Source organism: Pelodiscus sinensis, chromosome 5 (assembly GCF_052426305.1).
Source record: "Pelodiscus sinensis isolate ZL-2025 chromosome 5, ASM5242630v1, whole genome shotgun sequence".
In the NCBI taxonomy this organism is placed as follows: domain Eukaryota; kingdom Metazoa; phylum Chordata; order Testudines; family Trionychidae; genus Pelodiscus; species Pelodiscus sinensis.
The window spans coordinates 127,071,628-127,093,000 of record NC_143056.1 but is presented as its reverse complement, the minus strand read 5'-3'; the positions used below and the strand labels follow the sequence as shown (position 1 = coordinate 127,093,000).

General features: G+C 54.2%; 2 protein-coding genes across 2 annotated transcripts; both read right to left on the bottom strand.

Moving 5' to 3' along the window:
* Nucleotides 1-682: 682 nt before the first annotated feature.
* MRPL16 (mitochondrial ribosomal protein L16) lies at nucleotides 683-3,552 on the bottom strand. The gene is made up of 4 exons (XM_006110308.5): nucleotides 3,418-3,552; nucleotides 2,457-2,522; nucleotides 1,649-1,797; nucleotides 683-1,455 (listed from the first exon to the last, which is right to left on the bottom strand). Exons 1-4 carry the CDS (start codon nucleotides 3,467-3,469, stop codon nucleotides 970-972), a joined length of 753 nt encoding a protein of 250 aa, XP_006110370.2. The 5' UTR covers nucleotides 3,470-3,552; the 3' UTR covers nucleotides 683-969.
* A 5,975-nt stretch (nucleotides 3,553-9,527) lies between these two features.
* CBLIF (cobalamin binding intrinsic factor) lies at nucleotides 9,528-21,176 on the bottom strand. Its single transcript, XM_089778840.1, has 10 exons — nucleotides 21,156-21,176; nucleotides 16,959-17,255; nucleotides 15,306-15,363; nucleotides 15,100-15,234; nucleotides 14,408-14,557; nucleotides 13,409-13,584; nucleotides 12,987-13,173; nucleotides 10,208-10,343; nucleotides 9,937-10,055; nucleotides 9,528-9,744 (listed from the first exon to the last, which is right to left on the bottom strand). The coding sequence occupies exons 1-10, from the start codon at nucleotides 21,174-21,176 to the stop codon at nucleotides 9,683-9,685; spliced, it is 1,341 nt and encodes a 446-aa protein (XP_089634966.1). The 3' UTR covers nucleotides 9,528-9,682.
* Nucleotides 21,177-21,373: the final 197 nt, after the last annotated feature.

The following is a 21,373-nucleotide window of genomic DNA, read 5'->3' as shown; positions in this document are numbered from 1 at the left end:
GTCTAGGTCCAGGCTCAGGAATCACATTTGGATGCAAGGGTGCTGGGGTTCATGACTGGCATAGGAGTTGAGATGTGGGCACTGCTGGTAGTGCAATAGGGCTAAAGCAGCATCACTTCTGCCCTGGCCCACTCCCTGAAGCAGCCAGCAAACTCCCTCCAAGTCCTGTTGTCCCCACTCTGTAGAAAAAGGATACAGGGTGGGAGAGGGGGAACTCTGACACCAGCACCCTTCCTCTTCCTCCCTAGAAAGCTCCCAAGGGCAGGAGATGAGTAGCAGTGGGGGGCGGGGCACTTGAAGTGCCTGCACTTGACAGCCTCTAGGCCAAATCAGTCAGACTCACCTGTCAGAGGCTCCAAGGTTTACCTGGAGATCCCAATCTACTGGTTGGAAACCACTGTTCTAACTTAATACCTGACAGACTGATACCCTGCCTGGCCATTCAACAATACTCTTCACCCCTCTGGCGTATGTTCCCTGTAAGCTGAGTGCTTTAATAGCCACCCAGGAAAGATTCCAAGTGCCCACAGCTGACAGCATGTTTCTACTAGTGGTGCATATCTGCACATGCATCATTTGTCATGCATAACATTTATTCAACCTGTGGATGGAAAAAAAATTAAAGAAAACATTGCTGTTGACCTCCAACATAAAGAGGGCATAGGGACACAGCCACAAAGTGTTACTGTAGGAAAAGTTTATTAATCCAAAATAATCACTGATTACTGGAGCCTGCTCTTCACACCTCCATCATTACTGCACATAGCTTAGCTACATTTAAAGCTGAGGGGCAGATTTCAACTTCACTGCCCCCTTGTGGAGATTTTGCCATGCAAGATGGGCTGTAACCAGCAGAGGCCTTACAGGTGCTGCAGAAGGAAGATCAAGGTTGTGTCCCACAGTAGTTGCATTTCTCACAGGTCAGGGAAGGCCCTGAGATTTTTTCCCCCTCCTACTCCCACTTAGTCATTACACTCTGTCTTGCAGAAAGAACTTGCCCCAGTATCGCCCCCTCTGTGCCAGGTCATAGGGGCTCAGCACCTTGCGGATCCCCAGCATGTTGGAGGTGATAATACGTTCAAAAGTCCATGGATTTTGGTTGTTGCGTCTTCTCTCCTCTTCTGCCTGCCGCATCTCCTCCAGGGACTGGCGGCTGACTGCCTTGGCTGGGAATGGCAGCTTCTTGGCCACTTGTGTGAGGAAGTGCTCCACCTCCCCAAACTCACAATGCCCACCCACTTCCAAAATGAGGCGGCCACATTTCACTGCTGTCACATAGTGGTCAATGGCACCTTTTCCCCCACCCATACGATGGCCTAGGCTCTTGCGAGTGATAGGCTTGTAAGGGGCTGGGACACGCCATACTGCGAACATGATCTTGGGATCCAGGTGACGGTTGATAGTTAGGCGTATCATTTCAAAGTGACCCCAGTGGAGGTAACCCCCGCCCAATGCCTGCAAAGAGAGAGGAAAGCAAGCAGGGGAGGAATTATGACTCAGATATAGACAAAGAGGCTTCTGAAACCCATTTACAGTGCTCATATCACTTCCATAATCCCTCCGGGCGTCAGCTCATGGGGTTCTGTTTTTCCTTGCTCTGGGTGAAAGATTCAGACCAAAGATGTCCCAGCGTGCATCTACCACTCACCAAAATGCCATACTGTCCCTCGGTGAAATCAGTGGCCTCTGTGGATGGGCCACGGATGTCTCGTAGGTTCTTGAATTCCCGCCTTACTTTAGGTACACTTGGAACTTTGTCTATGAACTTCAGTTTGGGTCTCTCAGGGATGGAGATATCTGGAAGGATGAAAAAAGAAAGGGATCTCAGTCTTAAGCACTTCCACTTTTTCCACTCAGGCAGCTCTGTAGCAAAAGGATGCAAACATGGAACTGGCAGTCAGGAATCATCAGCCAGTTTTCCCTCAATGAGCTTCTGAAACTGTACCCAGGTCTCTGAGCCTATACATCTCTCAGCTTATATTACACTAAGCAAAGGGAGATATTGGCTCTATTGTGGGCTGAGAACATTGCCTTCTCTAAGGCAAAAAGGCAGCTTTGTTCAGGACTCTGTTCAAGAAGTTCTCTCTTCAAACTAGCAATAATACTACCAATTCTCACACTGTCACTAATGCTTTCTTTTAGGGCAGATGATTCAGAATATGGGGCTCCTATTTACCTCTCCACTCCCCATAGTGAGATCAGTAATATGCCACACAAATAACCCATGCTCCCCCAAGAGATTATGACAACGTGCTTGGTCAATACCCCATCACATTGCAAAAAAATAGTAATATGCTTTCTATAATGTTCTTCCCTTACCTACCCCCTCCAGCCCCTTACAGGGACTCAACATCTTCCCCCAACACATTTCCAAGGTAGACGACAAATGCATCCAACATTACAAGACACCCATTGCTACCCTTCTATGTTGGAAATTCTCCATGCCTGGTACTCACTGTCATAATTCTGGGGAATCACAAAGTTCTTCAGACCAGCGATGAGGACTCTGGTGTAAGAAAGATCTGGAAAATAAAAGGCAAAGAGATGTAGACAGCCACTGCACAGACCATTAGCCCTTAAACTACGAGCAGGAGAGACAGAGATGAGATTCTGCTGGATCCTAGATCTGCCACCAAGGAAACCTGGCGTAGACCCCCCGGCCCAAGCACAGAATGAAACCGTAACATGCAGGGGAACTCTAAGGGCTTCTCAGAGGCGCACGCCCAGTTGACAGGTGGGGGAAGGGGTTCGTGGCAGACTGGGCCAGAACCCCCCATTCTAACCTCCCTGAACTGGGACAGACCCCAGGAGTTTGGGCCCCCAGCCTCTCCCCCCCCTCCCCCCCAAGCACTGGACCCCATCACCCCCCAGCTGGGATAGAAGAACCCAGGAGCCCAAACTTCCAGCTCCTCTCCCCTCCCCCCAAATCACTAGCTACCAAATACCAGCCCCAGCCCCTCCCCCCCAGAATCTGGACCCCCCCCCCAGCCCTTCACCCCACTGCTAGACCCCTTGATCCACCCCCAGCAGGACCAGAACCCCAGTCCCAGCGTCCAGCCCCTCCCCCCGGAATCTGCCCCCCCAGCCCCTCCCCCCGGAATCTGCCCCCCACCCCCCCAGCCCCCCCCCCCCCCCGGAATCTGCCCCCCCCAGGCCCTGCCCCCCGGAATCTGGACGCCCCCCAGGCCCTGCCCCCCAACTACTAGACCCCTTGATCCACCCCCAGCAGGACCAGAACCCCAGTCCCGGCGCCCAGCCCCTCCCCCCTCTAGCCACCCAGGAGTCCGCCCCTCCCCCCACGGACGGTGCCAGTGTAACGGCCGGACGGTGGGCGGCGAGGGACACGAGACCGAGGGTTCGCTGCACAACACCCCCCCCCCCCCACACACTCCCCCGGGCAGTTGGTGACCTTCTGACCTCCGGGGGCCGTTGGCAGCGCGCGCAGAGGGCGCGCGAGTCCCCTCCACATGGTCGCGCGCCGCTCCGGGCAGTCCTCGCGCAACGGGCGACCGCCCCCCGCCCTCTCGAAACGAGGCCGTCTGAGGAGCCGCGCTGAGAAGCAAGGAACGGCGGGAGAAGGCGGAAAGGGAGGGGATAAGGGTCCCAGGGCGCTGCCATCTTTGGTGTGCTTTTAAACGCTGTCCTGGAGGAGTCACTTCCGGTAAGTCCGCTGCGTGTGTCACGGAGGGAAACGAGGGCTAGGACGTATGGTTCCGGAACTAGGGGGTTCCGACGTGTGAGGGAGCGGAAGCGAAGCAGCAGGGAGCGGACCAGGTCTCAGGGGTTGCTGCTGCTGCCTCCCCTTCCCCCAATCAGTCTCCCCTAGAGAGAGCACAGCTTGTGTGTGTGTGTGTCAGGGCTGCCCCATGAGGCTTTGCAGCCACATCAGGTGCCACAGGCCTGGGAGTCAGGACTCCTGGTTTCCATCCCCAGCTCAGGCAGAGGGGCCCAGTTAGGGTCCCATAGGCCTGGGTGGCCCCTTTTCTAAGCCCCGTCCCGTCTCCATTAGCAAATCTGCATGTGTCCCCTTTGCTCTTGCCAAGGGATCATCAGCCAGGAACAGCAAACGGGACACATGCAGTTTTGCCAATGAAGCAAATCAGGGTTCCCTCTAATCTTTTCCATCCACTTGCAGAATAATTTCCTGTATGTGCAGCGAGACGTGTGACTATGCACCATTAGGACAAATCAAAAAACCTAGTTGGGTGTGCTCTGGTAATCGGCTGGGCAGCATATGAATCTCTCTGAGCAGCCGCACAAGCACACGGCTTACAAGGATGATTGGTACAAATGCCGTGCGGGCCACAGAGGGATATGTGTGTGGGGCAGGGCATGCTTGGACTGGAGACAAGGCATAAAAGGCAGCAGCTCAGCTCAGTTTGCAGTGGAGAGCAGATGTGTGTTGTAGGCTTCTTCTAAGAAGTTGCGAGAGCCCTAGACTGCAGAGGCTAAAGTTACTGTGGGCACCCAGTCAACCACTGAGGATGATGGAGAAGTTTGTTGACTCCAGGGGTATGTCTACACTACAGCACTAATTCGAACTAACTTAATTCGAATTAGTTAATTCGAACTAAGCTAATTCGAACTAGTGCATCTAGACCTAAAAACTAATTTGAATTACAGTTTTGCTAATTTGAACTAGCATGTCCACATTGAGTGGACCCTGAACCGAGGTTAAGGCTGGCCGGAACCAGTGCCAGCAGGGCATCAGGTTGGGACTTAGAGTATGGAGCTGCTGCCTCAAGCTAGCCGAGGACTGTGCTTATAGGGAACTGACCCCCACCTCGGACAGACAGTTCTCAGGGTTCCCCACTTGCTTATCTACCTCGATGAGGGACAGCCAAGCAGTCCTGTCTTGGAGTGCCCTGAGTGCCCACACTTGGCACATCACAGCACTCGGCCATCAGCCCGGCTGCACTTGCCGCAGGCTGCCATCTGAGGGGGGAGGTCAATCGGGGGGCTGTCAGGATCCAGGAGGCCCTGCAGGAGAGCTTCCACCCCGAGGAGCCCACAGAGCCACCCCAGTCCTCCCCATTGGGGGCTCGTGCTCCATTCCTCCCTCACCTCCTTCCATTTACCCTTCCCTAGCCCCCCTTCTTCATGTAAAAAATAAAGGAATAGAAACTCTCTTTATTTAACAAAACTGGGTGTGTGTGTGGGGGGGGGGGAATTACCCTCTGGGGAGACTGGGAAAAGGAGGTGGGAGAGGGGAAGAGAGAGGGTGGAAGAGGGGAGGGGGAAACCAGGGAGGAGGGAGCTGGAAGGGGGAAGCCAGGGGAAGAAGGAGGAGGGGAAATATCAAACTATGGTACTCCATATCTTCAGTACTGTGTACAGATGTGGTCTCCTCACCACAAAAAAGATGTTTTGGCCTTGGAAAGGGTTCAGAAAAGGGCAACTAAAATGATGAGGGGTTTCGAACAGGTCCCATATGAAGAGAGGCTAAAGAGACTGGGACTTTTCAGCTTAGAAAAGAGGAGACTGAGGGGGGATAAGATAGAGGACTATGAAATCATGAGTGGTGTGGAGAGGGTGCATAAAAAAAAGTTCTTCATTAGTTCCCATAATATAAGGACTAGGGGACACCAAATGAAATGAATGGGTAGCAGGCTTCAAACTAACAAAATAAAGTTCTTCTTCACAAATCAAATAGTCAACCTGTGGAACTCCTTGCCACAGGAGGCTGTGAAGGCTAGAACTATAAGGGTATGTCTACACTACCACCCTAGTTCGAACTAGGGTGGTAATGTAGGCAACCGGAGTTGCAAATGAAGCCCGGGATTTGAATTTCCCGGGCTTCATTTGCATAAGCGGAGCACTGGCCTTTTTAAATCCCCGCTGGTTCGAACCCCGTGCCGCGAGGAGTACAGGTAGTTCGGAATAGGAAGCCTAATCCGAACTACCTAGTTTGTGCCGCGTGTTGCCGCGGGCACGGAGTCCGAACTAGTGGACATTTAAAAATGGCGGCGCCCAGCAACATGCAAATGAAGCCCGGGAAATTCAAATCCCGGGCTTCATTTGCAACTCCGGTTGCCTACATTACCACCCTAGTTCGAACTAGGGTGGTAGTGTAGACATACCCTAACAGAGTTTAAAGAGAAGTTAGATAAAGTCATGGAGGTTGGGTCCATGGAGTGCTATTAGCCAGGGGGTAGAAATGGTGTCCCTGGCCTCTGTTTGTGGAAGGCTGGAGATGGATGGCACGAGACAAATGGCTTGGTCATTGTCTTTGATCCATACCCTCCAGGGTAGCTGGTGTTGGCCGCAGTCAGCAGACAGGCTACTGGGCTAGATGGACCTTTGTTCTGACCCAGTACGGCCGTTCTTATGTTCTAAGCTCAGGGCTCAGGGTCGGGGGTCTCACTGGACCAACTTGATTTTCATGCAAACCTGCTCCTGGGTTCGCATGTGACCTCTGGTGGCCAGGCTGGCAGCTATCCTGCCCTAGACAGCCACTTTCCTGTGCCTAGTGCAGAGATTGTGGACGTTGGAGGTATCCCCCCAAACCTGGATGAGGTCCATGATCTCCACACTAGACCAGGCGGGCACCCGCCTCTTGCGACCCCAGGCAGGCTCCTGGGAGCTGCCAGCCTGGTCCTGGGAAGAGGCGGAGGGTTGGGTGGCAGCGAGTGGCTGGTTCATGCCATGCCAGGTGCAGGGTCTGCTGGCTGGGTGCTGGCAGGCTTGCACGTGGCATGGGCACCGTAGCCAGACTGTGGCCCTTTAAGTGCTCTGGGGCTGGGACGGGGGCAGAAGAGTTTCCCTGGCTTGGCCCAGAGTGACCACCAGGACAAGCTGGGAAGGGCTAGCCTCCAACTAGTTCGAATTAAGTGGCTACACAGCCCTTAATTCGAACTACTTAATTCGAACCAGGAGTTAATCCTCATCGAATGAGGTTTACCTAGTTCGAATTAAGCACTCTGCTAGTTCGAATTAAGTGCTCTGCTAGTTCGAATTAAGTTCGAGCTAGCGGTTTGTATGTGTAGCGCCTATGAAAGCTAATTTGAACTAATGGCTGTTAGTTCAAATTAACTTTGTAGTGTAGACATACCCCAGGAAACGACACTGATAGGGAAGGTAGGGAGTAACCCAGGGAATGGATGGTTGCTGAGACTGACCAATCCTGAACACAGGAGAATTGGTTTCTCAGGACCCTGGATTGGGTCCCTGTGGAATAGGGTGGGCTCGGATCCCGCACATTGCACCCACCACTGGATGTGGTCACCACCCCAAGGAATGCACTCTGCTGCTCAAAGGCAGCGGCATAAACTCTGGCCGCTGGGCTATGCTGCCCTGAAGACTAGGAGTGTTGCATTAACCCTAGGGGCTGTGCCCTGTTACCATAGGGACAAGAGACAACCCAGGGAACTCTTGCCACTTGAGCTGTAGCCCCTGTTTTTCATCTTGTTTGGTTTAACGTCCCGTGGAGGAGTATATCAACCCATGGCAGTATGGGAAAGGATGGTATCTTGTTGTTTTTCCAAAGGGGTCATCCCATCCTGGGGCCACTTTAGAATGTTGTCATTCCCCTGGATCGCCAGACACTTTATGGATACTCTGTGGTCGTCTTGAAGGGTATGATCCAATCTGAGAGCCTATTAAAGGAGAAGCATAATATCACAGAATACAGTAACCGGAAGGGACCTTGAGAGATCATCAACTCCAATTCCCTGCCCTCACGGCAGGACCAAGCACCATCTAGACCATCCCTGACAGATGTCTTTCTAACCTGCTCTTAAATATCTCCAGTGATGGAGATTCTACAACCTCCGTAGGCAACTTATTCCAGTGTTTAACCATTCTGACAATTAGGAAGTTTTTTTCTAATGTCTAACCTAGACCTCCCTTGCTGCAGTTTAAGCCCATTGCTTCTTGTCCTATCCTCAGAAGCCAAGGAGAACAATTTCCCGCCCCCCTTTCCCCGATGACATCCTTTTAGATATCTGAAAACCGCTATCATATCCCTTTTCAGTCTTCTCTTTTCCAAACTAAACAAGCCCAATTCCTTCAGCCTTCCCTCATCAGTCATGTTTTCTAGACTTTTAATCATTTTTGTTGCTCTTCCCTAGACATTCTCCAATTTCTCCACATCCTTTTGGAAATGTGGTGCACCAAACTGGACACAATAGTCCAACTGAGGCCTAATCAGTGCAGAGTAAAGCGGAAGAATGACTTCTCGTGTCTTGCTTACAACACTCCTGTTAATGCATCCCAGAATCATGTTTGCTTTTTTTCGCAAGTGTCACACTGTTGACTTATATTTAGCTTGTGGTCCTCTATGACCCCCAGATCCCTGTCTGCAGTGCTCCTTCCTAGACAATCGCTTCCCATTCTGCATGTGTGAAATGGATTTTTCCTTTCTAAGTGGAGCACTTTGCATTTGTCCTTATTAAACTTTATCCTATTTACCTCAGACCATTTCTCCAGTTTGTCCAGTTCATTTTGAATTATGACCCTATCCTCCAAAGCAGTTGTAACTCCTCCCAGCTTCGTATCATCTGCAAACTTAATAAGCATACTCTCTATGTCATCATCTACATCCTTGATGAAGTTATTGAACAGAACTGGTCCCAAAACAGACCCCTGTAGAACCCCACTTGTTATGCCCTTCCAGCATGACTGTGAATCATTAATAACTACTCTCTGAGAATGGTTATCCAGCCAGTTATGTAATGTCCTGTCCTAAGGACCTCTTTAGAGGGAGAGATATTTTAATGATATCCCCATGAGAGCTGGGAGGGAATGGCTTATTCTAGAACCACTTTAGCCAGAAAAAGCGTTATCAATATACACTGGTAGAATTCACAAACTTTAGGGGAAAATGTTTTTTTAGGAGCTGTGTCTTGGGTATCCCTTGGTCAAATGCCTGAAAATTTGGAATGCTAACTCTTGCAAGCACCCTGGCAAGGCACTCCAAAATTCAAGGAAATCCACCTAACCATGTGGATTTTAGAAGCACTTAGAACAGTCAAACGTTAAACAGAAAGCTGGTCTCAATCTTAAGGTGGATTTGGCATGAGCTGTTCTGGGGCCTCTTTAGAAGCAGGCAATCATCTCTGAACCTTGAGCTTCCTTGCATAGACTATTCCAAACGGGGGAGCCTTTCAGAAGCTGAGAGCTTTATTGAGAGCCCAGTGTTAGGCCCCAGAGGGTGTGTCTAGACTACAGAGTTTTTTCAAAAAAAGTGGCCTTTTTTAGAAAAAACTTCACCAGTATCTAGACTGCCATCATGTTCTTTTGAAATTAAATCGAAAGAATGCACCGGGTTTTTTTCGAAATCGATAAACCTATGTTTACCAGGAAGAACGCCTTTTTTCGAAAGAGCTCTTTCAGAAAAGGCATTCTTGAACACATACAGGGCTTTTTTGAAAGAGAGCGTCCAGATTGCCCGGGTGCTCTCTTTCGAAAAAGCGAATCACTTTTTCTAAACTCTTGTGGCTGTCTAGGCAATCTCTTTTGAAAGAAGCTTGTAGTCCAGATGTACCCAAAGTGACATAAACTATCAGCGATCCATGAGAACCAGAAAAATCTTTTTATTTGTCCTTGACAGCCCTGTGATGGGCTAAGAATGTATCTTCTTAGGCAAGAGGGGTCTTGCCTGGCTTGTGATCTTGAAGGGTGATAGAAGAGGCCTCTCCTGTGCTTGATTGCATCTCCCTCCTCCCTCAGGCCACCTGCGTGCTCAGTATGTGCTGAAGATGGCCTTGATATGCTCGTTGTTACTCGGTATGTAGCTGTCGACACCTGGAAGTAATGGGACAGGGTGGTAGGGCAGGAGCAGTCCTGCTTAGCCTCCCTCTATTGCTGTTGCCCCCCTCCTACAAAACACCCCGCTTGGGCAGAACAGATGCAATTCTCACAACAAGCAGCTTCCCCCTGCTGAGTGGTTGGCAACAACTATCCCACTTGCTCCCTTCCCCCCACACTGTTCCTCACCTTGATCCAGGGGTTTTGTGCCATTGAAGAACTGCCAGAAGGTCCTGTCATTGGTGCTGGCAGCACGATGGTTGATGGAGACCACCATGAGGCCCCAGGATGTCTGCTCTGTTTCGTAGCTGCAAGGGGAGTGAAGGCAAGAGTCAGGAGGGAGCCGGGATGATGGGGGAAGGGTACAGCTGGGGGCTGCCGAGAAGGAGGGGGATGGATCAGGAGAGAGGCAGACGGAGGGAGGATGAAACCACAGCCACGTACGGCCTGCCTTGCTCACCTGAATATCTGTGGCTCTTTCTGCTTAGCCTCCTGCAGGACGGAGAGCAGGACGGAGCCGTTGGGTACACTCACGGTGGTGGTGTTTTCAAAGCGTGTCCCTCTGAGGTGGTTGATGATGGTGTATTTCACTGTGACTACGCAGAGAGGAGATAAGAGCAGATGCGTGACAGATGTGGGGTCTCCTCAGGGGAGAGACCAAGACTTGGATAAGATGTTGGGAGAGAAGAACTCATATCTAATTGCACTGCCTCAGACTGAGTCCTCTTGCCTGGGCCCGTGTGAGCCCCAGCCATTGGGGTGGAAAACCCCTCACCCTCAGCAGCCAGGTTTTGCCCCAGGGGTGAGGAAATCTGGGGCCAATGGGTAGGAGAGACCCAGACCTCCAGGCACAAAATGACAATTGCAGAAGGGGAAACTTGGGAGGATCCTTATGTCATTGAGGATGCTCTGGCACCGGCTCAACACCCTGCGCCCGCACCCGGAGGTCCCGGCCAAGCTCCAGAGGGCAGCTTTGGGGTTCCTTTGGCCGGGACTGCACTGGGTCTCTGCAGGGGTCTTGTCTCTCCCCCTGGAGGAGGGGGGCCAGGGCCTGGTCTGTGTGCGCAGCCAGGTCCGGACCTTCCGCCTCCAGGCCCTGCAGAGACTCCTCTTTAGTGCAGGTAGTCCGGCATGGAGCATTTTGGGGCACGCCTTTCTCCGCCGCCTCCGAGGGCTCCGATACGACCGGCAGCTCTTTTTTATCCACCCGAGGGGTCTTCCGCGAGACCTCTCAGAACTGCCGGAATTCTACCAGGACCTCCTCCAGACCTGGAAGCTCTTCTCGGCGACCAGGTCCGTTGTGGCCTCCGAGGGAGCAGACCTCCTCGCGGAGCCCCTGCTCCACAATCCAGCCTTGTGCGTGCAGGTGGCGGAGTCTCCCTCGGTGCGCCGGAGGCTGATCCTGGCAGAAACCACCATGGTCGGGGACCTCCTGGACTACGACAGGGGGGACTGGGTGGATCCCCGAGCGCTCGCTCAATGCATGGGGCTCTCCACCCCTCGAACCCCCCTGCGCCTACTCCAGGAGGTGAAGGCGGCTTTGTCGCAGCCCGCTCGCGATCTCGTACAGAGAGCCCTGCGAGAGGGAACGCTCCGCCACTCGCCTCCTGCAAAGCCTCCGTCCCTCTTTATTGGGCCCCTGTCCCGCGGGCCCCCCCGGCCTCCCCACCCTTGGACCCCCAGCCGGCTACAAAATCTGCAGCCGGTCTGTTTCCGGACCGCGCCCAGGGAACAGCTGTACACGCTCGTGCTCCACGCTTTGCATTTCCCCACCCTCGTGTCCCGCCCCGATACAAAGTGGCGGGACTACCTCAGACCTATAGAGGGTGGGGAACCCCGATGGGCCAGCGTTTATTCAACCTTAATTCCGCGGCCCGTCGGGGACATCAGTTGGCGGCTCCTTCACGGGGCCGTGAGCACGGGCGTGTACTTGGCGCGGTTCACCCCTATCCCAGACACCTGCCCCTTTTGCGGCGTGAGGGAGAACCTGGCGCACGCCTACCTCGAATGCGCCAGGTTGCAGCCCCTATTCCGGCTCCTCCAGAACCTCTTATTGAGGTTCTGGCTGCACTTTTCCCCTCACCTTTTTATTTATGCACACCCAATCCGTGGCCCCACAAAGTCGCGAGACCTCCTCGTCAACCTCCTCCTGGCCTTAGCAAAAGCTGCCATCTTTAATAGCAGGAGGAGGATGCTAGACGAGGGGGTTCTCTGCGACTGTGGGGCCTATTTCCGCTCCTCCCTCGTGTCACGAATCCGGGCAGAGTTCCTCTGGGCGGCGTCCACTGGCTCCATCGACAGCTTTGAGGAGCAGTGGGCGCTGTCCGGGGTTCTCTGCTCGGTGTCCCCATCCGGCTCCCTTATTTTGAACCTCTAGCCCGCACTTCTTGATCCTTTAGTCATTATTTGTCCCAAGCAATCAATTGAACATGGGTCCAGTGTCCCTCCCATAAGGTTGGGGAAGGGCTTTTAGAAGGTGGGCGGGCTTCGCCCGCCCACCATCTCATGATTTCAAATAGGTCATTGAGGATGCTTTGGGAAAGAGATGGACCTAGTTACGAAATAGCCCCTTGCAGGGCATGACTGCGGCAACACTAATAGCTCTTTGGACTGGGTGGCCAAGCAAGACGGGTTGGAGAACATGCCAGCTAGAGGGACCCATGGCTACAGAAGCTACAGAAGATCCCATAAGGGAATGCCAGGGTAACAGAGCAAGAGACAGCCAGATCATCTACAACTAGTGCTGCGGCCAGGAGTTGAGTGCACCCAGACAGTGGGGAATCAGCTGATGGCAGAGAAACAACCCAGGAACGCAGCAGACCAGAGGTTCGCCAACATTGTCACAGGGCAAACACATCCCCTGGGGTCAGCTAACACGGCCTAAGTGCTGCTCTCACACCCCTCTGGCTGCAGCAGCCCCACATGACCATTTCAGCTGCCGACTAGCAGGAGGGAGCAGCCCTTTGGCTGCCCTGGCTGTTCCAAAGCCTGCCTCTGGGAAGCACCTGGACCAGCACCAGAGGCTAGGAACAGAGCAGAGAAAGAGCTGCTCCCAGTATCCGTATGCTAGCCAGGGAACCCTCAACCCTGGGATTATTCTCAGGGGGTCAGTGGCCCAGAGGCAGTATGAGGACCGGCTAGCACAGCCCTCCGCCAAGGAAAACCACCAAGGGGAGATCTCCGGGGTCTCTGTTACATTGCTCCAAAGGGCGCGGGAAGGGGCTATGGAGCATCCTTACTTGTGTCTGAGGGGCAACTGAGTCTGGTCACACTCAGGTAGGTTTGGCCCACGAGGGAAGGGAGGATCTGGGCAGCAGCCATGGGGTTGTTGAAGGCTCCCCGGGAGATCTCCGTGAGCACCCTGGTGAGGGTCTGTGAGCAGCTCCAGTCCCTGGAGGGATAGGACGCCGAAGTGGCAGTGAGCGCCTGTCAAAGGAGGAGAGAGACGCCTGTGACAGAGCAGGGCCCGGTGGGAGACTGTAGGGAGCTGTATCCCTGTGCGCTCAGCCCCACTGCGCACTGTCCTGCGGCCATTTGGTCACTGTCCAGCCGGGCAGGAGCCTCGATCCGGTCAAGGCACAGCCAGCCCCGTGGCTCAAGGTGCATCGGAGGCTCTGCACCAGGCTAGTGTTCCCAGCAGGGAGAGGTGGGGAGGTGGTACCTGCAGAGCCAAGCCAACGCTGTATATATTTGCGGTGTTGGTTTCCAGGGCCTTGAGGATCTGCTGCTGGAGCCTGCTCAGCGCACCGTCGATGACCTCCTGGATCCTGCTCTGCTCAGCCTTCGGCAGCCCATCGTGCACACAGGTCAGCGCCAGCGTCACCATGGCACCGGTGTCTGTACATGGCACGCGCCCCACGGACACCACAGCCACCGGGGTGGGAGGAGACAGCAAGGATAGTTAGAGCAGCACGTTCTTGGGAGCCCAGCTCCATGCAGCTGGCAAGAAGGGAGCAGTGAGGAGGAGAAGAAGGTGGCAGGGCACAGAGTGGGAGGCAGGGCTGTCCCAAGGGCGGTGCAGGGCCTGGGACCACCCACTCATCTGCCCCAGGCCCTGCCCCTCCTCTCTGCACCCCTGCTCTGCCCCTGATCCCCCTCAGCTCTGCCCCTTCCCCCAAGTCTCTGCTCCACCCCTATCTGCACTCCACCCCTTCCCCCAAGCTCCTCCCCTGAGCAACGCAAGCCCGGGGACTGATGCCGACAGCCGGGGTCGGTCCCGCCCCTGCACGCGCCGATAGTAGCAGGAAGTGGAGCGACCTGTCCTCAGCCTGCTCTGCTGTGCCAGCTCCCACCCATGTTGCTCCACTTCCCACTGCCAGTGAGTGTGGGAGGCAGCTCCACCCCTTCCCCCAAGCCTCTGCCCTTGAGCAACACACCTGGGAGCCAGGGGAGCGAAGCAGGATGGAGCTGGGTCCCTCTGCTTCCCACCACCTAGGGAGTGTGGGGGCAGGCCCAACCCCTCTGTGGGGCCTGCGTGGCTGCCTTGAACTGTCCAGTGGACAGGACGTCTTGCTGGCCAGGAGGGGGGCAAGGAGGGGAAGGCTCCTCAGCAGGTAAGGGGGGTATGTTGAGGGTGAAGTCAGTGAGTGGAGCAGGGTGCCGGATGGGAAGCAAGCCCCTGCGTCACTGAGGCTTGGAGCAGGAAGGGGCTAGTGCTCACAGCAGCTGATCTTACCCACAGAGAGGTCCTCGGCCAGTGCCAGCCTGGCTAGGGTTACAGCTGCCTCCTGGGCATCCGCCCCCTCCAGGCACAGAGCCAGCGTGTCCAGGCCAAGCTGGTAGAACGTCGTCTTGGGCGAGTTGTTTTTACCTGGAAAACACCAGTGCAGAAGTGACTGAACCCTGTGGCCTCCCTTCCCCCAAAGCGTGTGTCTGTAGATCAGGCAGGGACCTGCATCGCCTTGTCTCTGTCCTCACCGACGCTGTTCCCCTGAGGGCGTAGGAGGTGCCCTTTGAGCGGCTAAGCTGCCAGGACAGCAGCTGCCACCAGGGCCCCACTCACCTGGGTAAAGCAAAGCTCCCAGCAATCCTTTAGCTGAGATGGTGGCACAGTGCAGATCTGGGCAACCCGTGGCCGCCCGGGAGATTTGCAGAGCACACTCCTCCTGGGACAGAGAGATCCCAGGCACACTTGGGCAGCACCCCAACAGTGTAAGGCGACCTGGTGTCCTGTTCCCAAGGCTCTCGTCTAGCGCTTTCCATCCCTCAATTTCAAAGTGCTTTACAGAGGAGGATCATTAGCCTTGTCTCCCAGATGGGGAAACTGAGGCACAGAATGATTCCCCTCCCCTGCCTCCCCGCTGAATCCAGGTTAAATTCTTATGTGTTTGAAGCTCTGCTCGCCCTTCTTACTCAAATAGGCCAATTCCTCATCGGTTTTGCATTTTAAGACTTCGACCAAGTTGATCTCGGGTGTGACGTTCTTGGGGTCCTTGCAGGACGAGAGGAGGGCGAGGATGTAGAGGGCCACCTCGCCAGAGGTCATTCCTGCAGAATGAGAAGGGGGAGCAGAAGAGAGAGACACACAAACTCATCAAGGCGTCCTTGGCACAACGCACCACCACAGATAAAGTCTTTCTTGTTTTCTTGGGTCAAAGCCATTATCAGAGTGTGCATCTGAAACACCAAGAGGAGCGAGAGTTTTAATGCACAGGCTGGGGGCAGCCAGCGCATGTGCTGTTATCAAAGCTAAGGGTGGGTGTAGGATGGGCAACACTTGAAGGACACTTGTGTGGTGCACGGAGATGAAGGTGACTTACTGCTCTGCCTTCAGAGTTGGTTCAGCCTTCAGCACCTTGGCAGAGTGCTAGCAGGTGCTGTCTATCAGATGGGCTGTCAAATTCAGGCCCTGCATGCTCATGTGTAGTAAAGATCACCTGTTGCTCTTCGTGACAGAAGGCTGTTAGGCCTGGCCTCTTGCCTGCGTTCCAGCACTATCACCACCCTTTCTCCTGAAATCCCTCTTGGGTTGTTTATTATTCTACCAGGGTAGCCTCTCAGCGCCCTGGCTGAGATCTGAGCCCTTTTGTGCTAGGCACTGTACATCTGTGCACTATGAGCGAGTTCCTGCCCCAAAGAGCCTCCAGTCGAAATCAACAATGATTTTTTTTGGTCCTGTCTATGCAGCCACATAACAGGGCAGAATTAAGGTTTGATGTGAAATCATAACTGCGACAGCTGACTTTTCAGTGTCTAACCTGGAAATGTAATGTCATCTTCACCAGCCGGGTGTCAGGGTCAGGGTATTAGCATGGAATGTTTATTACAATCCCCTCCAAACTCTGCAAAAGGCAGCTGGAAGGAATATTCTTCCCTATTGCCACTAGGGGTCAGCCTTGGCATCATTCCTTACACCAGAGGCTGGTCAGGGAGTCCTTTCGGATCTGTGATTATACAAAATCAGGCTGGCGGAAGGGACGGACAGGCTGGGCAGCAGCAGAAAGGACCGGCGAGGCAGCAGTGCTGCAGCAACGGAAGTGTGGGGTGTCACAGAGCACAAATTGAACATGAGCCAACAGTGCAGTGTGGTGGTGAAAATGGCAAATGTCATTCTGGGTGTATTTACAGCAGTGCCATGTGTGAGAGAAGGGGGATCATTTTCCTGCTCTACTCAGATCTGGTGAGACTTCTGTTGGAATCCAGTGTCCAATCCTGGGCACCTGGTTTAAGAAAACTGGGGACAAGCAGGAGAGAATCTAGAGAAGAGCAACACATAAGGACAGGTTTGTTTTGAGAAGGGAAGGCTAAGGGAGGCCTGATAACAGATTTTGTTAGAAAGCAGACAAGGATCCGTCATTCCCCATGCCCACTGAGAGCAGAACAAGAAGGAATCAGCTTGGTTTGCTGCGGGGGTGATTTTGGTTAGTTATCGGGAAAAACTTTCTCACGCCGAGGATCATTATGCACCGGCGGTTACTTAGGGAGGCCTGAAGAATCCTGTCACTGGAGGATTTTAAGAAGAGGCTGGACAAACACCCGTCAGGAATGGTCTAGGTTCACTTGGTCCTACCATAGCACAAGGGGCAGGACTACAGAACCTCCCAGGGTTCCTTCTTCTCTGTGATTCTACGACGAAAGCTTTTGGCAGTTCTTTTAGAGGCAGAGTATGTGGAGAAGGGATTGGGCATATGCAGAGAAAGCCTGATCCAATGCCCTTTGAAGTCTATGGGAAGCTCCAGTCGACCTCAGTGGGCTTGTGATCTGGCACCCGCAGAAGTATCTCTGATTTCTGGCCACCTACCTGCTGTGCCATTCTGGATGACCCGGTCTATGATCTGCTGCACCAGTAGGTTTTCCATCGTGCTGTTCTGGGCGCCGGCCAGATTCAAAGCGATGAGGATGCTGGGGTTCGGTGGGCTCTGCAGAACCACAGAGCTCTCCAGGCTACTCTGGAGTTTAGTGACCAGGTGCTGCTGGTCGGCAGGGACAGCTGGGGGTAGGGAGAAGCAGACATGAGTCCAGGAGGACACATGCCCCTGGGAGCCGCCTCTGCAGCCCTGCGATATGGACTACGGTGCACTCCTCCGCAGACTCACTTTCTTTGGGGGGGTCCTTGGCTCTGCCTGATGCTGGGAACCCTCCCACCTCTGCTTATTTCCTGAGCTTATTTCCAGCAGCTTCACCAGGGAGATATTGAACCACCCCGCCCCAGTGACCGCCCCCCTCTCCTCCATGGCATTGGTCTCCTCCATGGAAGGGCTGGTACTCACTGCACATTTCCATGGCACTGCCAGCTGCGCAGAGCGCACACAGAACAGCGAGGGCCCAGGGGGACATCCTGCCTTGTCTTCTGGGCAATGGTTCTGCTGGGGAGCAGGATTATGGGAGCCAGGGAGCGTTGGCAGCCTTCTGCATCCTCCTTTATACAAGCTCTCCAGCATGGCCCCCACCCTCTCCCTGTCTCCCCTGCCCCGTCTCTGATACTATTCATCTCTCTTCGCTTATCGCACTTTCCACAACACAAGAGTTTGTGTTTCCCAAGAATTTCCCAAGGTGACTCTAGAGAACAAATACAGGAGCTGGTTGGCAAGGTGGGGCCAGGCACACAGGTAGTGCAAGGACACAGGACATTGTTGTACCCCATCCCGGGGCAAGCAGCCATCTGGTTGGCTAACCAACATGTGAGGTGAGTAGGACAGGTGGGGACCCGAGAACAGGCCCAAAATCAAGAGGAGTCAGTCGAGCTGTAGCCTTCCCTGTGTGCCCGGGCATTTGGTCCTGGTGAATTCCCCTCCTGATCTTGCTGAGAGCCAAAGCTCAACACCCAGTTCGTGTCTAGCACTTTGCAGCGATAGATCTCAAAGCACCGCACAAAGGAGATCAGCATTGTTGCCTGGATTGCAGGCAAAAGACACGCCCTGGCTGCCTCCCTGCTGAGATATCTGGGGAAAGAGATCTGCTCTGCTGGTGGGGGGCAGGGGAGGAGGGTATCTTCAATGCTTCACTGTCTGGAGATGGAGCCCCAGTTCTATATGTGGCTCAAGGTGGATGGAGGGAGATTCTGTCTTGTGTTAGGCAGGCAGGCAGACAAGGTGATCTATGGTTCATTTAGGCCAAGGGTGTGGAACCGAAGGATCCGGCCCCCAAGGCTTGGGGCTTTTCCCCCAGCATTGCGGAGCCCACAATGGTGCTCCAGTTCCCCCGCTACACCCCTTCTCCCAGGGCTGGAGCACACAAAATATACTAGCCTGGGCCCCCCTAGACCCTGGTGCATGAGGGAGATGTGGGGAGTGTCTTTCAGATTCACAGTCGGGAGCCATGTCAGTGAAGGTTTTGGATTTTTGTTTGCTTCTGACTTGTGTGAAGCTCCGGACTGATTTTTCTGTGGGTCAGTGGTCCTGACCTAAAACAGGTTCCCCATGTCTGATTTAAGCCTTATAATCTGTATCTTTACATCCCCCCAAAGGCCTCCAGCAGCTCAAAAAACCCGCAAACAAAACCCCTTCCTAGGTACACTAGAGAGAGCCAGATTCCGTCAGCGAGGAGATAAGCAAGGGCAGTGTCGCTGGCTGTTTGAGCCAAGACTTTGCCAAAGGACGTTCAGATACCAACTGGGCACTGTGTTCCCTTAGCAAGGAACAGGGCAGACTCCAAGATCATTGGCAGCCCTCACATCCAGGGAACTTTTTTGGCTGCTAGGGCAAGAGCTCGAAGAATTAGCTTTTCCCGCCTGAGATCAACGGCAAGCAAGGTGGCAGGACACCAGCGTCTCAAAGGGGCCCCCTGTTGATGCGCCAGCAAAGACCCCGGTGGCTTTTCACTCCTGCGGGGAATACAGTCCCATGGCTGCACATCGCATGGCAGATGTCCCCACCTTCGCCATGAAGGGGAACTGAAGCCCAGTCCGGTTTGTGCCTGGGGAAACAGGCTTCAGACTGCGGGGTCCTTGACACTATCCCAGTGGATTCTGCAAACCACTCTGCCTCACCGGAAACCATGGATTGCCGTCTAGGCTTGGCCTTCTAACACTGCCGGTGTGAATCTAAGCCACGTGCAAGAGGAAGCAGCAAGGACTCATGTTCTGGGCCACGCTAAGTCTAAATTCTCTGCCGGCTCCGTTTCCCTTACGATTCCCGTGGGCTCAGGTAGCAGCAGCTCAGCAATTCTGTGGCAGCCTCAGGCAGTCACGAAATGGCCTCTATTGCTGAGCAGAGTGGGGAGAGTCCCAGCTGCACAACTATTGCTGTTGGAAGGACCCTACCCCATGGAGGCTGCACCAGGGTGCAGCTCCTCAGACTAAACCAGCCCTAATTCCAGGAGGAGCCTCGCCTGAGTGGGGTCAGGAATTCCCTACAAAATATGGGAGGTGGCTGAAGCAAGTCCAGGCAACAGCTCAGGAAAGAGAGGCCTGGGAAGCTGTAGCTCAGGCGTGGGAACCTTTAATGGGTCGCGGGCCACTGACCCACAGAAAAATCAGTTAGGGGCCACACACATGTGAGAAGCTGGGGAGGACCCCGGGCCTGAGGTTCACCACCCCTGCTGTCGCTGGGGAGGAGAAGAAGAAAACTGCTGCAGGGAGCTAGGTTAACTCTTTCGGGGATGGGAGAGGGCTGGCAATGCCCCAGCTAAGGGGAGAGATGCTGTACTGAGGGTATGGCTTGGAGGGCCAGTGGATAGCGCAGGGCTGGGCAAGATACAGCCCAGGGGCCGGATCCATCCCTCCTAGCACTTTGATCCTGCCCGTGGGCTCCTCTCTATTTACATTTTGCTGCCCATGCCACCGAATTTCTAGGCGCTGGCTCAGGCAATAGAATTTTATTCAAATGGCTAATGGCTCCCAATCTCAGCACTAATCCAGCAGGGGCCAGAGCTGTAAGCCCTTTGCTGTGTTTTTAATTCGAAGCCTCTGGCCCCAGACAATTCTGGAGGGAGACTAGTCCCCAGCCCTGCCCCTTTTACCCAGGCCCTGCCCCTCCCGGGGGTGGAGTCAGCCCATGACTGCATTCCAAAATTCATTAAGTGCTCCCCCGTGTAAAAATTATTGCCCGCTCCTGGTATAGCGTCTAGCTACCCATGGAAAGGCAGTCAGAAGAGTTGCTTGCTGTAGCAGGATGTTGCCGCTAATACCCTCAGCAGTGAAATGGTTAACATGCTGCTGTGTCAGCAACTAGCCATCAGTAGGGTTCAGAGTGAAGGCTCTGATCAGCTAACTGGAGGTGAGTGGCGTGTCTCCCAGGGCTATCGGGCCAGGCTGGAAGCTGGCAAAACTGGAGATCAAGTTTCATACAGCCACAAGGAGGAGCCTTTTTAGGGAAAAAGCTGCTGGGAGCTGAGGAGCTATGTGCCAGCAGTCCCCCCAGTATGCTGTTCTGCTTAATTGTCCATTTCTTGGCTGCTGCTCACTGCGGTGTCCAGATCCCAAGGGGCTGCTGCTTCATCACATCCCCCAGAGGCAAGGAGGAGCTCACCCACATCATCAACAATCTCTTCCCCCGCCCCTCCCCGCTGTCGGCTCCTGTCCTCCCCATGTTGTGCTGACTGAGTAGGTGGTTCCCTCGTTTCACTGGCTGGCATACTGCATCAAAGGGCAGCTGAGGGGAGAGGAGATACAGATGGAGGGGTGCTAGGGCCAAATCTACTGTAAGTGACACTGCAACCCTGCACCCCAGGAGGCAAAGTTGCTTAGGTTGGGGATGCTCTGAAAGGGGGATCCAGAACAGCCTTCCCACCCCTTCCCTAGGCAGTGCCACCCAGAGGATTTAGGGGGCCCGGGGCAAAGCAATTTCAGGGGCCCTTTCCATAAAAAAGTTGCAATACTATAGACTTCAGACATTCTTGTGGGGGGGGGGGCCTGGGGCAAATTGCCCCACTTGCCCCCCCTCTGGGCGGCTCTGTCCTAGGTGGATGGGGAGACATTCTTCAGCCAGAACAGGGGCTTGGGGTCATCCACCTGGGACAGTCCCACTCACCCTCTCGCTGTGACACAACATGTTGCTGGTACTGAACTGCAGAGGGCAGCAAACACACACGGTCGGGGCTGGGGGGGAGGGGAGGAAGGGACCTACAGAGATCAGAGCAGGGGGCTTCAGGGACCATGTAGCACTGATTCACAAGGGGGCAACACGTCCAGGCGACTGCCCCCACTGGGTTAAAGTTAGACTGTAATGAGTTTGGGGCATGGCTTGTT